We start from the raw sequence: 18,688 nt of genomic DNA on the forward strand, positions 1-18,688 counted from the left end.
GTTTTCAGCAAGGGGGATGCAGATCTTGAGAATATATAGATTGACACTCTGTTAGAAGGGCTGCTGAGAAAAGCAGTCTGAGTTGTGTGGATTGCTGGATTCATCCTGCAGCTCTTTCCTACTGCAAGAGCAACTTGAAAAAGACTGAATACCCTTGATTCAAACTGTAAACTTGAGGGTATGAAGTATTGTACAGCATTAATTTTTTAAAAAGCCTTCAGAAATAGAGGCTCTACCTTAACTTCAAAGTGATTAGATTATATGGTCATGACTTCACAAATTCCATAGTATTTCCCCCTGCAGTTCTAAGGGAGAGGAGGAAAACAGGCAGGACTGCCTTTGGGGGGACTTGGACAAGTCAGAGAAATGGGCTGACAGAAACTCTGACTAGAGAGAAAAAGAATTTCTCACAACTGGTTTGGGACCAGGGGCCTAGAGGGGATGGGGAGTCTGCATCCTGCAAGAAACTCAAAATTTGACTGGATGAGGCCCTGAGCAGCCTGCTCAGAGTTTGGACTTGGCCCTGCTTGGAGCAGGAGGATGGAGTACAGACCTCCGGGTGTCCCTTTCAGCTTTATTCTAGGATTCCGAGGTGGCAAAAGCTTTATAAATTAAGAGGAAATCCTGTGTGATGACCTGTAGGAATATTTGTCCAAATGTGAGGAAAAGAGACAGCTCAGAGTAATGAAGGACAGATGTGGATTAAGCCATAAATGCCTATGACTTAGGAAGAGGCACAAGCCCAGACAATTTTATTTTCTTCAAAGTGAAGGGTTTGGCTTTAAAAAAATAACGTAAAGAAGGCCACCTACCTTAAAATGTTTCTTGGCAGTATTGAAAAGCCACCAGATTCAAACAGCTTTCCCCAATACCTGTGATTCTTTTGACTGCATAGTTTTATTGTAAATAAACAACTTCTTTTTCAACATTCATAAAAGTTTCTAACCCTCTTTTTCTACCAGGACATGCTTAAAGCATTTGACAACTACAAAGCAGTGCTGCTTTCTGCTAACCTGAGTAGCAAAGAATTCCAGAAGGCAGACAGCACAGAGTTCAAGGAGCTTCAGAACAGGCTTCGGAAGGTGAACTTGCACTGGGAGAAAGCAACTCGTGCACTGGACAGCTGGAGGAAAGGTTTACAACAAGCCTTACTGAACTGCCAGGTGCATACCACATGCCAGTTTGTAAGGGAAAACACTCTCTGCGATGCTGCTGAGGGGAGATTAGGGGAAAGGGCAGCTGGGTCATTCCTGCACGTCAGCAGAATAGTCACAATCCGAGACACTTTGTTTTCTTATAAAGTTGATTTTGTTGGGTTTAAAGGGTTTGGTAAAAATGCCTTTCAGTTGGGTAATAGCCTTTGCCTGCACAGGTGGAACAATTTAACTAGATTTCTGCACCCTCACTAATCGTGAAGAATTTGTGGTGGCTCTGTCTAATCTGGGCTGGGTATTTTGTTTGTAGGCAAAGCCAGGTGAAAGCACTTCAGAGGTGTTTTTTCTCTTATGTGCAAATCTTCTGTTGATTTAGGACTTCCATGATCAGAGCCAAAAACTAATCCTGTGGTTAGCAAGTGCTGAAAGCCGAAGGAATGAAGCACAAATCACAGATCCAAATGCTGACCTCAATACAATACTGGAATGCCAAAAGGAGCTAATGGTAAGTGTAGTCTTAACTGCAGCACCTCAGCTCTTCAGTGAGTCAGTAGCTGTTACCACAAAGCAAGAGCAGGGTGTTTGTCTCTAGGTGGCTACAGTCTGTCCTTGAACCTGCTGTAGTCAGGCATGGGGATGGTTTCTGAAATAGCCAAGATATTTCTTGTATGAGGCAATTTTTCCATATTTACACAACATCATTAAGTTGCTTATGAACAGTCTTTATGCTGGAGTAAGATTTCCAATTTCCAAATTTTAATGGCTTCTCTATATGAATTACCTACTGCTAGAACTATTTTTAAATGTTGTTTCAATCAGGTACAACCAGTCTCTTCAAGAGAACTTCATTTCCCCTGTAGCTGTAATAGCCATTCCTATGTATTGTGGATTGTTAGGCAGGTTGAGCTGTTCCTTAAAACCTTCCAGAGTTCCTCCCTTTGTGAGAATATCCTCAAAGTTGAAAGTAAGTTTGTTGCACTGTTTTCTGTTGGTTTGTTCTAAGCAACTGGAGAAGGAGCTGCTGGAGCAACAGCTTAATGTAAACTCCCTTCAAGAACTCACTGCTTACCTGCTGCTTAAATCAGATGGTGATTACATTGAAGAGGAAGAGAAAGTTCATGTAATTGGAATGAAACTGAAACAGCTTATTGAACAAATCTCTCAGGACTTAAAAACAGTACAAGGAAATCTGGTGAGTCCGAATTTAAAACCTTGTTTGTGGATCTTTCTTAAGGAAAAGTAATAACATACTAAGAGTAAAGGTATTTATAAAAGACTGACTTAAAACTTAAGTACTTCTACCTTCATGAGCTGAAAAAAGAATAGTTAAGGCTGGCTGGTAGGAAAAACAGCACTACAATGCTGGAAGAGTATTGTAAGAGATTGCTCAGAGCGGCTGTGCTGCCTCCATCCTTGAGGGGTTTGAAGAGCAGAGAGGATAAGGCTTTTGGTCAGGTCTCATAGCTGGCCTTGCTTTGAGCAAGAGATTGGATTAGCTGAGGTTCCTGAAGTCCCTTCCAACCTGAATTTCTATGATCCAGGCCAAGTACCAGGCTGGGAGCGTGCAATGAACACACAGGAGTTGTAGTTCGTAGCAGTGGATTGCTTATCCTGAGAGCTGTCTGATAAGAGATATTTTCAAGTTAAAACCTGTGTGCACCCATTCCATCATAATTCCTTCAGGATGGGCATAATAAAGCATTTCTTTATGCCAGAGAACTGGAGCATCAGTTCACCACTGCTAATGCACATCCAAAGAGGCAGTGGCTGTGCATCTGAAGAGGCAGTGAAAGGTGGCTCTTTGCACTTCATTTGTTGTGAGTTTTAAATGGGCATTTTAAAGAGGAGAGTGTTGTTACCTTTTAGGATACCAAAACATTCCTGCTAGTTCCAGATGACTTAGACTCAGGAGACTATAATCCAGAAGCAGAGAAATCCAGCCCTGCTGTGAGGAAGGCAAGTACATTTTTCTGATATTTCGCTATCAGCATATAGCATATTTTGGCAGATGGAATGTAAAAGCTCTTCAGATGTAATTATTTTACCTTTTAGATCCATTTACCTTATTACAGAATTTACAACCAGACTTTAAGGTTTACAACTGTCTTTTCTAAAAATGAGAAATTCCATGTAGTTTCTGAAACTGGGATACTAAAAGCTATTTGTCTCGACAGATCGCCGTAAGGAGAAGTTCTGATGGCAGAAGCAGCAGCAGCACAAGGTATTATTTCATATTCACCTGATCTCTTGAAGGATTGTGAACATGGCAGAGATGAGCTGAGTGCCAGCAGAAACCTGGGCTGACACAGGGAGGAGGTGATTTCTGCCTCCCTGTGATGTCTCCTCTGCCTCCAGCTCTGGGCTGCACCTCAGGGAATGGTTTCCTTAGCACTCCTGCTCCAGGAGCTCTGCAATGGTCCACAGTCTTAGCTTGTCTTTACTCTTGAGAACATACTTTTTTGTGCAAAATGGAGGATATTTTAGGTTTAAATCCTTCTTTAATTCCACCAGCATATCTGGAAAATGAAACTTGCCCCTGAGAGCCACTTAGTGCAAAGAGGATACGAAGGACAAAGGGAGAACTTAACCCCCTGTGCATTAAGGATCCTGTTCAAAGGACAGCTCTCAGTAGTGCCAAGCGTGAATGATTCTTTCTTTTATACTTCACCCTGTATTTGGAGTGGTTTGTTTGCCTCCTGGGAAAAGCTACGTTTTCATCTGAAAACAGGGTAGAAACACACTGCTCCAAGCTATTGCAAGTAAATGTTTCTTCTTCAGTAGTAAATGTCTTCAATGATAAGGACAGTAAACCCAAACCAGGAGCTGGCTTTCCACTGAGCAGTGTTGCACACTTTCAAATTACAGTTAAAGTGTTTATTGTGTTGTGTTTTCCTGTAGATACTGAGCCCTGTATCTCAAAAGGATCGTGTGAACCCTAGAGAGGGCTGAAACAACTTGCTCAATTCCAACTCTTAAGTGCCTCTTTTTCCTTATTTCTCCTTTCCAGAAGCGAAAGCCATCCACAGCCTGTGCACACAAACCCTCGGTCTCCCTCCTTCTTTTACCGAGTGTTACGAGCAGCTTTGCCTCTGCAGTTGTTCTTCCTGCTGCTCCTGCTGCTGGCCTGCATGATCCCCTCTTCTGAGGAGGACTACAGCTGCACCCAGGCCAACAACTTCGCCCGCTCCTTCTACCCCATGCTGCGTTACACCAACGGGCCTCCACCCACCTAAAACATCCTCCCTCACACCAGCACGCTCGGGGTGGTGCTTTCTTCATGCTGCCAGCATCAATCAAGTTTCGCATCTCAAAATGTATATCTTGACAAAATTTCAGCATTTTTGTACGGAAAACAAACTTTTTTTCTATAGATTTTTACACTGTAAGCAACACACTTTATACTTTGATGCAATTGATACACTATTTTATAGGGGCAGTGCTCTTAAGCTTGCAAGGTGTTTGAATACTGAGTTATTAGATGCAGAAACATCATCACAGTAATCTTAAACATAGTCTGTCTTGGGTTAGCATGACAAGCAGTTGAAGAGAGACTTTGCTTAACATGATTACTGCACACACGTCACGTAACCTGTATCTTTTGGTACTGTAGTCACTTTGTGCATACAAGAAAAATTACATATTTTTGAATCTTTGTTATTGTATTTTGTTCATCTGACACGTTCAATAATGTGATGCACATTTGTTTTGTTTGGCATAAAGTGTTCTAGTTGTTAGGACTGCTGTGTTGTCTTTTTATACCACTTTTGAAATAAGCAATTGCTGCATTGCATGGAAATGGTTTATAATGCACATATTTTCTAGATGAACATGATTATGTAGACTATTCCTGATGTATACAAATAGTGTAATGACTTTTTTAATGAAAGATTTTTTTCAGTTTTTAACCTACGGAATAGTGTACAGTATTTGGAGAGAATTGTGCATTTTTATAAGCTTTTTGTTTTTAAAATGAAACTGACACTTGGGCAATGGCCAGGGAAACACTGTGTACAGTCAGCATTGCCATTGCTCCTCAATTGTACAGTTTGGGTACTGTCATTAAAATTTTGCCAATGTCTGCAGTACTATTGGTGTGTCTAGTGGGGGGAGTCAGCTTTATGGTCCAACACTGCTGACCCTTCCACTCCTTATGAGTCAACTTCTTTGCTTGCTAATGAGGCAGTGTTGGAAGAAGCACAACCACTCTCTCACTTACCAGAGCAAGAAATTACAAATCCAGAAGTGGAGCCTGTGTTTGGTGGCACAGATCATTTCCTTTGCCACTGTCAGTGATTTCCTGGAGGAAGACAACATTGCTCCACATTTCAAACTAGTACTAACCATTAGTTGGTTCAGCTATCTCCCACCCTGGAACTGATTTTTCTGTACTGGGAGTTACAGCAGTGCTGGAGAGAGGGAAGTGCACATCGAGTAGAGCTCAGTGTGGCAGGCAGGGCTTTGAATGAATGCTTTTTGTGTTTGGTTGGTTGCAGTGAAAATCACCCAGGAATTGGCCAATTTATGTAATGCTTACCCACAGAAAATAAGATCTGTAATTAGCCTGTGGTAATTCTCCCACCCTGTCTCCCCTCCTTGCCCCTGGTAGTTGCTGATTCCCCATCTCCAGGAAGGGGATTTGTGAATGAAGCTGCTTTGTTGTTCTAATGTTCAGAGAAATACCAAACCAACAGCTTCTTCCCAGCCATGGTGGCAAACCCACCATGGTTTATTTCCAGGATAATAAACTAAACCAATACAGCTGTGTAGAGGCTCCAGCTCCCAGTTTCACAGCCACAGTTCTCACACTAATATGAATCCAGAAGGAAATGATGGATCCTCCGTACCTCTCATGGCACACAGGCTCTCCTCTCTCCCTCTGCCATCCTTATTTGATCTTTTCAAAGCAATTACTTTCACAAGGAGCTCATTTAAGTTTCTGTCTCAGTAGAAGTTATCCAACTCTATAACCATTATTTCATTGCCAGGTTGTCACAAATGCCCATGCAAACCTTTCTGCCAAGAACTAATAGTCAGTTGCTGACATGATATTCAGTTCTTCTGCCATTAAAGGACCTATGCAGGGAGGGAAAAATTGAGCAATGTTAAAAGGTCTAAAGAAAATTTCATAGCCTACAATTTCCTTTCATTATGTACAGTTATATCAAATTGTTGAGCTGATGTAATATCTAGAGAGAGAGGCTTTCAAGAAATTATCTCAAAATGTCACCAAAAAAGCGCCTAGGAAATAACTTAAATCTTTTTTTCCCCAAAACCTATTTTAAATAGTTTTATTTCCAGTTGATTAAAATCACTGCATTGTAGGCTGACACTGAAGTCTGCTTTAAACAAGTCATTCTATATACTCACCAATTTCTTTGTGTCCTCATCTTGCTCAGGAGTGGGTTGTTAGGGGTCAGGGAAGGGAAAAAAATTATTGAAAAGTAAGGGCAGATGCAGTAGTGCGAGCAAACACAAGTGAGATCTGTGCACACACCTTGTGGGGATGACACCAGCCCAAAACTTACTTCTGTGGCATGGAGATGAGTCTATTTTCAGCTCTATGTACCTCAACTGTCCCCCAAAACAGTCAACACCAACGACAAGGCTCCATGGAGATCTAAGAGTGACTTGTAAAACCTAAAGAGGATCTACTACAGAGCTGGGCTTGGGGCACAGAGTGATAGGACAGAGGAATGGCTTTAAACTGACAGAGGGCAGGGTTAGATTAGATGTTAGTAAGAAATTCATGACTATGAGGGTGGTGAGGCCCTGGCACAGGTTGCCCAGAGAAGCTGTGGCTGCTCCACCCCTGGAAGTGTTCAAGGACAGGTTTGATGTGACCCTGAGCAACTTGGGACTGTGGAAGGTGTCCCTGCCCATGGCAGGGGGTTGGAACGAGATGGTCTTTAAGATCTCTTCCAACACAAACCATTTTGGAATTCTGTCATAAAGTCCAAACAAGACAGAAATTCTTACCTCAGAAGAGGATGAGCACTGTTGTCGGCTCAAACAGGATCAACAGGCAACTTTCTGGGGCTCACTGCATTTTTAGGGTCTGGTAAACTACTGTAATGATGCAAATACAGAAAAATCTTTCATACTCCGCAGGTCATCAGGAGTAAAAGAAAAAAGTTTCAACAATTAATGAGATGCTCTCCTTTAACCACACTGATGCCTGTATAGATCTATCAGTCAAGGAAGTAACATATTATTATGGAAATACGCATATTTATTGAAAAAAAATCTTCAAGTGCTACTTGTCTTAGTTTACTACATTTTTTATAGAAGGACACACCCTGCTGGGCACTATCTCAGAGGGATTGTTTCTACACATCTTTCTGTCACACTCTGCTCTGACTGGCAATGTGACAGCAGTAAAAATGGGTTCTGGGAAATTTGCAAGAAGACAGAAGTGTGGAAAAAGTCTCACATTCTTTGAGACAAAGCAATGCACCTGTCTAAAATGCTCCAAGACTTACCACTTTTCTCTAAAAACAAAGAACAATGCTGCTTTTCCAGTTAGTTCTAGTTCCAGATTTGAGAGGAACCTCAGCATGTTTTTAACAGCATGCACAAGGAAAAGTTTGGACTCTCTTTGCTCAGGGACACAAACATGCTCCCCACCAGGAATGCAGCACCTGAGGGAGTTTGGGGGATACAGAACAGTGAAAAATCCAACATCTTTCTCAAGAAAACACAGGCACTCTTGCCCAACCATTCTGTCACCCACCTCCCTGTGCTGTCTGGGACTTGCACCTTCTCCTTATCTGAATTTGAACACAGCTCCATGGATCCAGACTCGACAGCTATTGACTTTGGACCAGTAAAAAACACTAGTAGTAACTTTTAATAAAATTGTGTTCAACAAGACAAAAAGCAGGTCAGAATCACATCATTTTCCTATTTACAGTGTGCTGGTAGCAGCATAATGAATAACAACACGTGGCACAAATCTGCAGCATTGCCCTTTTACAGAGTCAATCCACAGCAAATTTCCCTTTAAAAGCTAATTTCATGATTTACCCCAGTCTTCCCCATTTTCTTTTTAAGAGGTTTGTTCCAAGATTGTACATAAATTCAGCACTTTTAAAGGAAAACAAACAAACAATCACTTAAACATTTCTGTGAAAAACTGTATTAGACCAAAATTTACACAGGATAAGGAAAATCACAGAAGGAACAATACAACAGACACTGAGGCCAGAACATGATCAAGCCCAAGAAACACTAAGAGAAATTTTTTTCACAGCAAAATGCCCCTCAAAATGAAAGTACCAATGAATTCCAGACTCTACTCACATTTTTCCTTTTTTTTTTTTTTGTAGCAAATATTACTCTTCCTTAGAAGGGCACTGCTATATTACAGTTTCTTAAAAACAATAAAAAGGTAGCAAGTAAAAACTTGGATCAGCAGCAGTATCTGGTATAGTACAAGATCAAAACAAGACAATGGATTTGTGTAACTCACTCAAAACACTTTATCCACCTCCTATAAAAAATACTGTCCTTGGCTTTAAAAAACCCCCAAGATTAGGTTTGACTGATATTCAAAATATGCAAATGGCATATTTTACTTGTATAATACTACTACATACTAATCATTACTAATAATACTAATACATACTAATTAAAGTCCCTAATCCAAAAGATTTATTGGCTCAAAATAGACTTTTGGTGTGATCCCTATTTATTTTCACCATACCTGAAATGCCCAGAACATGCATGTATTATATTTAAATATATGCATTTAGAGTGGCAGTTGCCAGAATGAAGGATGCCACCCTGCTGATCACTGGGGTCATCAGCCAGGCTATTTCACCTGGGTTTTCTGTTCAGTGCAGCTTAAACACATGCAGAAATCAGCATGACAAGAGTTCAAACCCGCTGCATGTTCAGTGAAATTTAAACAAGTCATCACACTTGCAAAGCAAAGTAGTGCCAGGACCATTATCCCCATCCTCACTCTTTGAGGCCTCCTATACAAGTTATGAAAACCACAGCATAAGGTGCCATGCGAGTTGAAAACAAGCAAGCAGCAAACCTCAGGGCAGCAGGCAAAACCAGGTCCCAGTTCATGTTCCCATCCACTTCCTCACCCCCTGCAAGAGGTTTGGGGTGGGCAGGACAGGAGTCCACACGCCAGTCAAAAGGGAAGGGAAGATGGTTCATTTCTAACAAGGCCTGATTAGCAGATCAGATACACATGTGAGCAGTTAATATCCACAACAACCTCTTGTACCTAATTATTAGAATAGATTTAACATTATTAATAAATATATAAAACAACATGTTAATCTCACAGACGAAACACTTTTCAAAGATAAGAATGACTAAAATACCCAGACAGTTTGGTCATTGTTTAAAGCACTGAAGAATTATACACAGATAATAATGTGAGTGTAAAGAACAGGCTCACAAAATACAAACTTAAGCTCAGTTTAAACTTTCTGAAAAGGCTCTGAACTGGCCCTAGGAGCTATTTCAAACAACCTTCAAATGAAGCCCCTTACAGCCACTGCATATTAATAGAAGACACTTCTTTACACTGTACATATCTCAGCATTTTAGCTCAGCTGCAGAGCAGGCATTCCCCAGGGACCAGCACACACAGTCAACAGGTCTGTCCCAAATAATAATGCTCTACATCTCATACCATCCCCATGCTGAAAGAGGAGATTGTCCAGTCAGTGCTTAAAAAGCCTTGCTGTGGGAGACAGAGACCTTGGTGCTCACCCCAGCCTCTGGCACAGGCTTCCTCTGCCATCTCAAACCAGTCCCTTTGGCTCTGTCTCAGTTCACCTGCCTCTGAGGAGAGTTAGTAATTCCCTGTCCCACAGTGCTGTTCTGAGGCTTGACTGCATAAGGTGCTTTTGAACAGCCTCAGAAAAGGCACTCTACAAGTGCAGCTGTTTTAACATCAGAAGCATGGACAGAGGTGTGTGTGCATCCCAGAGCCATTCCCAAGACACCAATGTGCAAATCCAGAAAAGATGAGAACTCACACCAGGTCACACTTCAGCAGCCCCATCACAGCAGTTCTGTTTTCCCCCAGAGCTTTGAAAAAGCTTCACATTTCCAGGTACCCACACAGTTACTGGGCTGGGCCATTTCACAGGCTGTCCCCAGGCTCCATCTGCTCCAAGGAGCCATACTCGGGATGTGTGGCTGGGGACTTCCTTTGCCCTCGGAAAGTGTGTGCATTCAACATCTCCAGCAGCAAGTCATACACTGGGACCACGTTTTTACACTTCATGCTCAGGAGATGCTCCATTCCCTTGTTACTGTGCAGGAGAACAGAAAGCAAGTCAGTGATCTGGTTCCAACAGTGCAAAGAAAAACACACTCATGGCTTCAAGAGAGTCCTTGTTTCATTTGGAGCTAAGAGGATTTAGCTGCTGTGGTTCCCAACATCACTGATCACTATCAACAGTAACGACATCCCAATACTTTAAGGCTGAGTGTTTTACTATTTAGAGAACCAAGTTTTGTTTTACACCACCCACAGAAAATAATTCAGATGTATCATGCTACTGAAAGGAAAGAGAAAACCTCTCGGATGCTGCAAACGTGGGAGGCCACACACTAGATCTTTGTATAACAGGGGAATTTACTCATGACTGCCTACCTCTCCTGCCTGGCTGAGAAGGAACACCTAATTACCCTGGCTAATTTCAAGCACTTTGTTTACTCTCTGCATGTCCAGTGTCAGATCTTGCAGATGGCTACAGAGTTTAAAAGCAGTAATTTTGTTACACCGTAAGGAACAACAACACAGTTTGAAGGCCTAGTGCTCTATCAGATTTGGACCAACAATGGCTGTTGCCATTGCAGTCACACATATTTATACATCAATGCACTCAGGGGGTTGGGGTTGAAGTCTAAGGGTGTTTGCTCAACACCAGATTTATCCCAGTGGAAACAGCAGCAGCCAGCCAGCCCATAGCTGACCTGGTGGGTTGGGTTGGGAGGGGGGCAAAGCTTCCAGATAAACAGGGTTCTGCTGTAATTCAAGCCTTAAGAACATGTTAAGGCCTAAGAAGGAATTGCAGCCCCTCTCCTACACCCAGCTCTTAAGAGTGCTGCATCATGTGGGAATGAAGGCCAAGTGTATCAATGAAGAGCAAAGTCTAATTGACCAGCACTAGTAACATAAAGGAGACAGGAGGCAACAAGCAGACTTTGGCTGAGACACAGAAGAAAAAGTTTCATTTTAGAGAGAAAATATAAAAACTTCTGCAAAGATTTAGAATGTTTGTTCACAGAATGCCAGAGCACGTCCTGCAAAGCTGTGTGCTGGCATCCCACCACAGAGGACATCCCAGGGGATGGAAGTAGATTGGAACCAGGAGACAGATTCAGGTCTGGCTGGTGCTGGAGCTTCTCCAAGGTCAGTTCTCAAACAGACCCCCAAGTTCACAAACTGGCTGTTAAAAGCTGCCTTTCAGCACAGTCAAGTCCCTGCTGCTGCCACCTGCTCTCCCAGGAAGCTTGTTGCTTTTCCAGTGTCCCTACAGGTATACCCAGCTCTCCTTTGTGTGCTCCAGCCTGGCCCCAGGACCACCTTCCCTGGATACACAGTCCAAAATCAGGCCATAAGATGGCTCAGTGAATAGCTGGCCTCTGGGTAATAAATTACAAACAGCCTGAAAATTAAAGCATCTGTCGGTAGGACCCTGCATTTCAGTCTGCTGGACCACAAGCAAAGATGGGCAGCCCAAAGAGGTCCAGGAACTGGCAGGGAGGAGGAGAGCTGCTTCCCATGGGGGAAACAGGAGCCTGGCATTGCTGTAGCACGACTCACTTGGCAAAAACACTGTGCTTCCAAACAAAAGACAACAGATTTGGTCTGGGAAAAACATGGTGCCCAAAGTCCACACTACAGATCAGTTTTAGAGGAGATTTTTACTTTGGACAGAAGACCTTTGATGGCTGGGTGGGTTTTATTTTGGGATGTTTTTTTGAGAGGCTGAATTTGTGTTATTATTGTTAGACATATCAGGCAGATATACAATGAACAATTTAATGTGTTAAGGTAAGTCAGCATTTTAATGTTTTTGAGTGGCAGCAAACACTTTAGCCCGTTGTGTTGTACTAAGAAGGAAAGGCCTGCAGTGACAGAGGTGAAGGGCAGTACCAGGATTCCCTCAGGAGTGCTCTGGAGCCCTGACCTTCTGTTTTTGCTGTAATAAACAAACACTAACTCACACCTTCCATGGTACACACTCTGTAAAATGTACCTTGCATGTCTGACATGAGAGAGGAGCATCAGCAAGTTGGCCAGACGCGTTGTCTGCTGCTGTGAGGGGATCCCACTCTTGGCAATGACCCACACCAAAGCATCTGTGACCACGTTAAGCAGGTGATGCAGTTTCCTGTTGCTTTCAGGTTCTTCTGCTGACAAGGGAAACATGCCTAACCAGAGAAGAGAAAGAAATATTTGCTGCTTATGAGGAAGGAAAAAAAACCAACCCAATGACTGTGGATATTTTTCTGATGCACCTGCAGTGAAAAATCTTAAAAGTCAGAAAAAAACAAACCAAAACAAAACAAAAACAAAACAGAGATTGGGGATATGGAGAAGGACGATAAGAAATCACCACTAGGAAGGTCTGGAAATACACAGTAGTATTACTGATAAAGCAGCAGAGATTTTGGACAAAAAAAAACCAAAAAACAACAGAGCACCAACAACAATCCTTCCACAGATACTTATGGAAGGACAGAGAATCAGGACAGCTTGAAAATTAGGAGCAAAAGATTAATTTGACAAGAAAGGGGCACAGGGAGAGGTAAGAGGAGAGACTTTTTCAGAAGTGAGCCTCTGAAGAAAATACGGCTGATAAACATGGGGGGTTTGCTGGAGGTTTTGGCTTAGTTGGTTGTGGTGGGTATTTTAGGAGAAAAAAAACCAGCTTTTGTTGTCTATTGAAATAATGGTATCCATGGAATTACTTAGGTTGGAAAAGACCTCCAAGACCATCAAGTCCAACCTTTAACCCAGCACTGCCAATCCCCCCACTAAACCATGTCCCCAAATGCCACATCTACACCCCTTTCAAATCACTCCAGAGGTGGTGATTCCACCACTTACTTCCCTGTGCAGCCTCTTCCAATGCCTAAACACCTTTTGGTGAAGAAATTGTTCCTAATATTCAATCCAAACCTCCCCTGGCACATGTTGAAGCTATTTCCCCTCATCACTGAAAATCTCTCATCCTCATTCTCATGAAATCTCATTTCCTATCATCATCATGATGGCTTTCCAACCACTCTGCCCCAGCCTGGAGTGCTGCGTGGGGTTATTGTGGCAAAAGTGTAGGACCAGCACCTGGCCTTGCTGAACCTTATACCATCAGTCTCAGCCCATCAATCTGGTCCAGATCCCTCTGCAGAGCCTTCCTACCCTCCAGCAGATTAACACTCCCACTCAAACACGTGGGTGGACAAGTGGGATGGCAGCTGGACTATTCCCCGTCAGTGCTGGACTGAGAATTATGCAGCAGCTTCTTGCTGAAAGCAGCAGATGTAAACAGTTTAGCTGCTATTTTATTATTGGATTTTTTTGCCAGCATTAACTAGCAAAGGTCTCTGGGGCAAATAATAATTTTTACTGCAGCCTACCCTAAAGGAGCAAACACACACTCCTACCTGCCTTGTGTCAAGGGCTGCAAAGCAAAGCTCCTGCCCTGAAATTCATCTTGCAGAACTGTTGAGTACTTTCAATCATTTCTACTGACTAATTACCATTAAATAGCAATATTTAAGCCAAGTTAATAATCACTCAGTTGCATAACTTGCTCTACTAGAAAAAAGAATTAAGGACAGGTTTGTAGAGCTGTACAGCAACTTCACACACGGCCAGGACCCACTGAGATAGGAGCAAAAGTTCCCATGGAAAAGGACAGACCCACAGCCTGGGCCATCTTGTGAGAAGCTTTCAGACTTCAGATCTTCCTTACAACAGGACATAGCACCTAAATCCAGCAAATGATACAACTTAGAAGTTTCTCGAGCAAAATTCTTTACAATCTGTCAGAGAGAAATCCTTTCCAATTATTCTCTTTCAACAGTTTTATCTCAGTTGATATTTCTGTCGGGTTTTGAGGTTGATTTCCCAGCCACCCTCAAAATAAAAAGTACAGTTTGGTGACTATTAGGCCCAAGCACATACTCACTGGAATTGAGGAGGATCATTGCCTTGACACACAGATACTCCTTGTGCTGCAGCTTCAGCTCCCGGAACCTTGAGGTCATGGCCAGGAGCATATCAAAGATCTCCAAAATTCCTTCTACACATTTCCCCTCATCCCTATGGAAACACGTTCAAAATGTTACTGAAAAGTAGAATTAAGGAGCTCTGACTCAGACAGATAAAATTCAAAGCACAAAAGAGGCTGTAAAAGGCCCATCTAGCTCATCTTTGGGAGAATTTAAAATGTTCTATCATGAAATCTAAATTGAAAATTACACTGATATAAAAGGTCAGCACTTACAAGAAACTGATTTTCTCTCTAAAGTGCAAGCAGGATTGACCGTAAGTGTGATCATATTTCTGTAAGAGGCTTTATCCTCTCAGCCACTATAATTCTGGATAAGCAGTTGGAAACCCTGCAGTGCAGGGCATGGTACAGCCTTGAGTCATTTTCCAGATTTGTTTCACAAGGAGTTACCAAAATCAATAACATCACATTTATGGCTGGTGGAGGCCTCAGGATTTGGTGAAAGATGCCCTAAAATAAATGTCTTGTAATAATAAGATGCTTTTAAAGAGTAAAACAACACTTGTCCCTATCCCCTAGTACAATTTTTCTTTGAAGTTATTGAAATATAAACAGGTTCTTTTTGTTTTGATGGGTTTGTGGCTTGGTTATTTTAATGTTTGTGGGTGTTTACAGAATGAAACTTTATCTATATTGGATACTAGATTTGGTCCCATTTTCTAATCTGAAAAAAATCCAACAAACCACCAACCCCAGGCCATTCTAATGTCCTCAAAATTAAGCAGCTGCACATTTCAAACCACAGAAGTTACTATTCCAGTTTTTAGGTTAGTTTGAGGGTTTTTTTACATGTACTGGACTAAAAAAGCAATTAGGCTCTACAATGCAGTATCCAAGAGGAGGCTTCTTATACTATTTGTAATAGGATTATTTTTCCCCTCTGCAATGTTTTTAAGACAAGACAGATTTAAGCACAGCAGTGCAGGAGAATTAGAGAAATTTGCTGGATGCCCAGAGAAAGGTGCTGAGCCTTTGGGCTGGAGGGAGGCATGTGCCAGTCATACCACCCAGGAGCAGCAGGTAGTGCCTGCAGAAAGGTAGTGCCTCAATATCACCCAGTTTCCCACATTCCTCACAGGAAAGGACAATTTTAAGCTTTGGAAAAGGAGAGAGCTGACAGATTCCAAGCAAGGACACAACTGTCAGGGAAGTCCTTATCTGCAAAGGCTATGTAGGAAATTCATCTGAAGAGTCTGGGGAAACCTTTGAACCCCTTCCAGTGCCTAAAGGGGCTCCAAGAGAGCTGGAGAGGGACTTGGACAAGGGCACAGAGTGATAGGACAAAGGGCAATGGCTTCGCACTAACGAACAGTGGGTTTAGATCCGAAATCAGGGAAGAATTCTTCCCTGTGAGGGTGGGCAGGCCCTGGCACAGGTTGCCCAGAGAAGCTGTGGCTGCCCCATCCCTGGAAGTGTTCAAGGCCAGGCTGGATGGGTCTTGGAGCAACCTGAGATAGTGGAAGGTGACCCTGCCCATGGCAGGGGTTGGAATCAGATGATTATTAAGGTCCCTTCCAACCCAAACCATTCTAGGGTTCTAAGTTCACCCAAGATAAAAAAATCAAGTTACAGACCAGTTTCATATAAGGATGTCTTAAATCATATCACAGCATGCCCAGATGCTTGTAAGCTGCCACTCTGCCATGTCTTGAGGAAATGAAGGAATGCATCAAATAGGATGACTCTATTCAGCACATATTAGCTCCTGAGAAATAGCATGGGTCATACATTTTCAGCAATTTCTTATCGTTGCCCTGAACAGTGCAGCATGTCCTTTCATTGAATAAATTTTATACAAACAAATAATCATTTATTTCCTGTATTTTATAAATTAAAATTATTTCTCTTATTAGCCCATGTTGTCTTTTATATCTATGATGATAATTACTGATTGCAAGCCACAGAACTGGTGCAAATCTGAATTTCCTTGGCTTGGATAGGCTAAGAGATATTTTAAGACAACCCAAGAGATTAGATTGTTTCCCTGACTTTTTATCAATGTGAAGCTCAGGTCAAATCCTTCTGAGGTTCTGTAGAAAAACATCCTTACTAATCCATAGTCATCCCTCTTGGTACATGATGTTATGGAGAAATAATCTTTAAATTTGAAAATATCCTGCTTTATCTTGAAAAAATATTCTCAATATTTAACAGCAAGCAAAGGGGTTTAAATCCCTTTAGGCTAGTGCTGCAATGGTCATTATTATAGATAGCTATGAAGTCTGCAGTAGTGGCCAAAAGAAAAACAGGTAGGAAAGCTACCTAAAATAATTAAAATATTGCCTGACACTATGTCTGTTTTTTAATGAAGGACATGGGGACAAATGGATGAGGAAGTATCTCTAGTTTCAGCATCCAGAGACACAGAACAAAGGAACAAAATCAGCAAAAGGTATGAAAAATGCAGAGAAACTTCCCACTGTCATGTGCTACAGGAATTCAGGAATTTGCAGGTTCAGCAATACTGTTTATGTTTAACACTCCTTAAAACCCCTTAAGGATGTGGAAACTCAGGACATCATTGTTTCAAATACCAGTAGATTATAGTGTTAGATAACTATAATTTACTTAATCCTCTTTCTCTTACCTTTTACCCCACCTCCAAACACCCTAATATAAAGTGTTCTCAAGAAATTTATTTCTTTTACCTGTCTAATACAAGGTCTGGAGCAAAAATCAGTTTCCCAGGATGGTCAATTGATCTCCACATCAAACCAATCATTAGAACCTCCATCCAGCAGCTCTCCAAGAGTCTTACTTGGTCATAGAGGCTGAGATCAATGAAGCCTAAAGTGGTGAAAATTGCAAAAAATAAATCAACTTGTTTCTTTCTCTGTTTTGATACAAAAGAATGAGTATATTAGAAACAAAAAGAACTATGGTTTGTGAAGAAAAGCAGACAAGGGAGCACTGATACTTGAGGTTCCATGCTGCCATTCCAAATAGGAATAAAAATATTTGTTAACTGTCAAACCTTCCACAAAACATTCGGAATAAAGCAGAGTGGCTTTGTAGTGCAATTACTGCTACAGAGCTGGAGAAACTCAAGTGACTGCAGAGGACCAGCTTTGCGCTTGGCCACCTCTTTAAGTGATGGTTCCACAGCCTTCTGAGAGGCACCAGGGAATTATTGGGGACACTCACATTTGTCAGACATTACTGCATTGGTCTGCAAAAGACTCCTAGGAAAACAGGAGTCTGCTTCCCCAGAACACAGAAGGTTGTTGCTTGCAGTGTGTTTTGTATCTCATGAGGGGCTTGTTCTTGTGGTTTTGGGGTAACTGTGAAAGAACCTACATCTTGGTGCTCTGTCTTTGCATCCCCAGTGTAAATGAAATGTGTTGATCCCACCCCTTTTCTGCTGCCTCCTTCCCCAAAATTTCAATAAACCAGAAAAAAATAAAAGGCAAGTGTAGTCAGTGAAGGCAGTAGTGTCCTCATTGCCTCCACACATGGAATTCCAGAAGGAAGAACAGAATTAATGGGATTGTGCATAGACCTGTCCTGCATCCTGGGCTGCAGGTAAGGGCAGGTGACTGTGCCCTCTGCTCTGCTCTGTTGAGTGCCCACCTGTGGGCACTCTGTGTCCAGCTCTGGGGTCCCAGCACAAGGAGGATGTGGAGCAGGGAAAGCAGGTCCAGAGGAGGGAACAAAGATGATCCAAGGGCTGGAGCACCTCTGCTATGGAGACAGGCTGAGAGAGCTGGGGTTGCTCAGCTTGGAGAAAGGGAAGGCTCTGCAGAGACCTCACTGGGGCCTTCCAAAACTTACAGGGGGCTTATACAAGAGGGACAGTGATTTTCTTAAACAGGTAGATAGCAATAGGACAGGAAGGAAACAATTTTAACCTAAAAGAGGAGAGATGTTAGGAAGAAATTCTTGACTGTGAGGGTGGTGAGGCGCGGGAGCAGCTTGTCCAGAGAGTTGTGGATGCCCCATCCCTGGATGCATTCAAGGCCAGGTTGGATGGGGCTTTGAGCAATTTGCTCTCATGGAAGGTGTCCCTGTCCATGGGGGTGAGACAGTCTTTAAGGTCCCTTCCAATCCAAACTATTCTGTGATTCTATGATTTGTTTCTCCCCAGTACTCATAGCAAGGCCTCAGAGAGCACTGCAGCACAGCCAGAAGGGAGAGACAGTCATTGCCCTCCCTCTCCCCTCCTCTGCGAAAATAACTGCAGAAAAAAATAACATCTAAAAGCCAGAAAAAGAGGAATAAAATTTATACACTGCAAGCTAAAAGAGCAGAAGTGTA

At 42.3% G+C, this 18,688-nt stretch overlaps 2 protein-coding genes across 5 annotated transcripts in view; one reads left to right on the top strand and one right to left on the bottom strand.

Annotated features, from left to right (window-relative positions):
- SYNE2 (spectrin repeat containing nuclear envelope protein 2) overlaps window positions 1-5,236 on the top strand; it is a 181,876-nt gene extending 176,640 nt beyond the window's left edge. For all 4 annotated transcript variants that reach the window (XM_071557344.1, XM_071557346.1, XM_071557347.1 and 1 more), the window contains 6 exons: window positions 963-1,163; window positions 1,531-1,659; window positions 2,158-2,346; window positions 3,021-3,110; window positions 3,329-3,375; window positions 4,162-5,236. In XM_071557344.1, coding sequence (XP_071413445.1) covers window positions 963-1,163; window positions 1,531-1,659; window positions 2,158-2,346; window positions 3,021-3,110; window positions 3,329-3,375; window positions 4,162-4,387 — 882 coding nt within the window. In that variant the 3' untranslated portion in view covers window positions 4,388-5,236. The remainder of the gene's footprint in view (window positions 1-962; window positions 1,164-1,530; window positions 1,660-2,157; window positions 2,347-3,020; window positions 3,111-3,328; window positions 3,376-4,161) is intronic.
- Window positions 5,237-7,866: 2,630 nt separating this feature from the next.
- The window catches only part of ESR2 (estrogen receptor 2), a 35,951-nt gene continuing 25,129 nt past the window's right edge, over window positions 7,867-18,688 (bottom strand). The window contains exons 6-9 of the mRNA XM_071557348.1: window positions 17,083-17,221; window positions 14,330-14,463; window positions 12,392-12,566; window positions 7,867-10,435 (exon numbers count right to left, since the gene is read on the bottom strand). Of these exons, the coding sequence (XP_071413449.1) occupies window positions 10,264-10,435; window positions 12,392-12,566; window positions 14,330-14,463; window positions 17,083-17,221 (620 nt within the window). The 3' untranslated portion in view covers window positions 7,867-10,263. The remainder of the gene's footprint in view (window positions 10,436-12,391; window positions 12,567-14,329; window positions 14,464-17,082; window positions 17,222-18,688) is intronic.

This window comes from Pithys albifrons, chromosome 6 (genome assembly GCF_047495875.1).
Source record: "Pithys albifrons albifrons isolate INPA30051 chromosome 6, PitAlb_v1, whole genome shotgun sequence".
Lineage (NCBI taxonomy): Eukaryota > Metazoa > Chordata > Aves > Passeriformes > Thamnophilidae > Pithys > Pithys albifrons.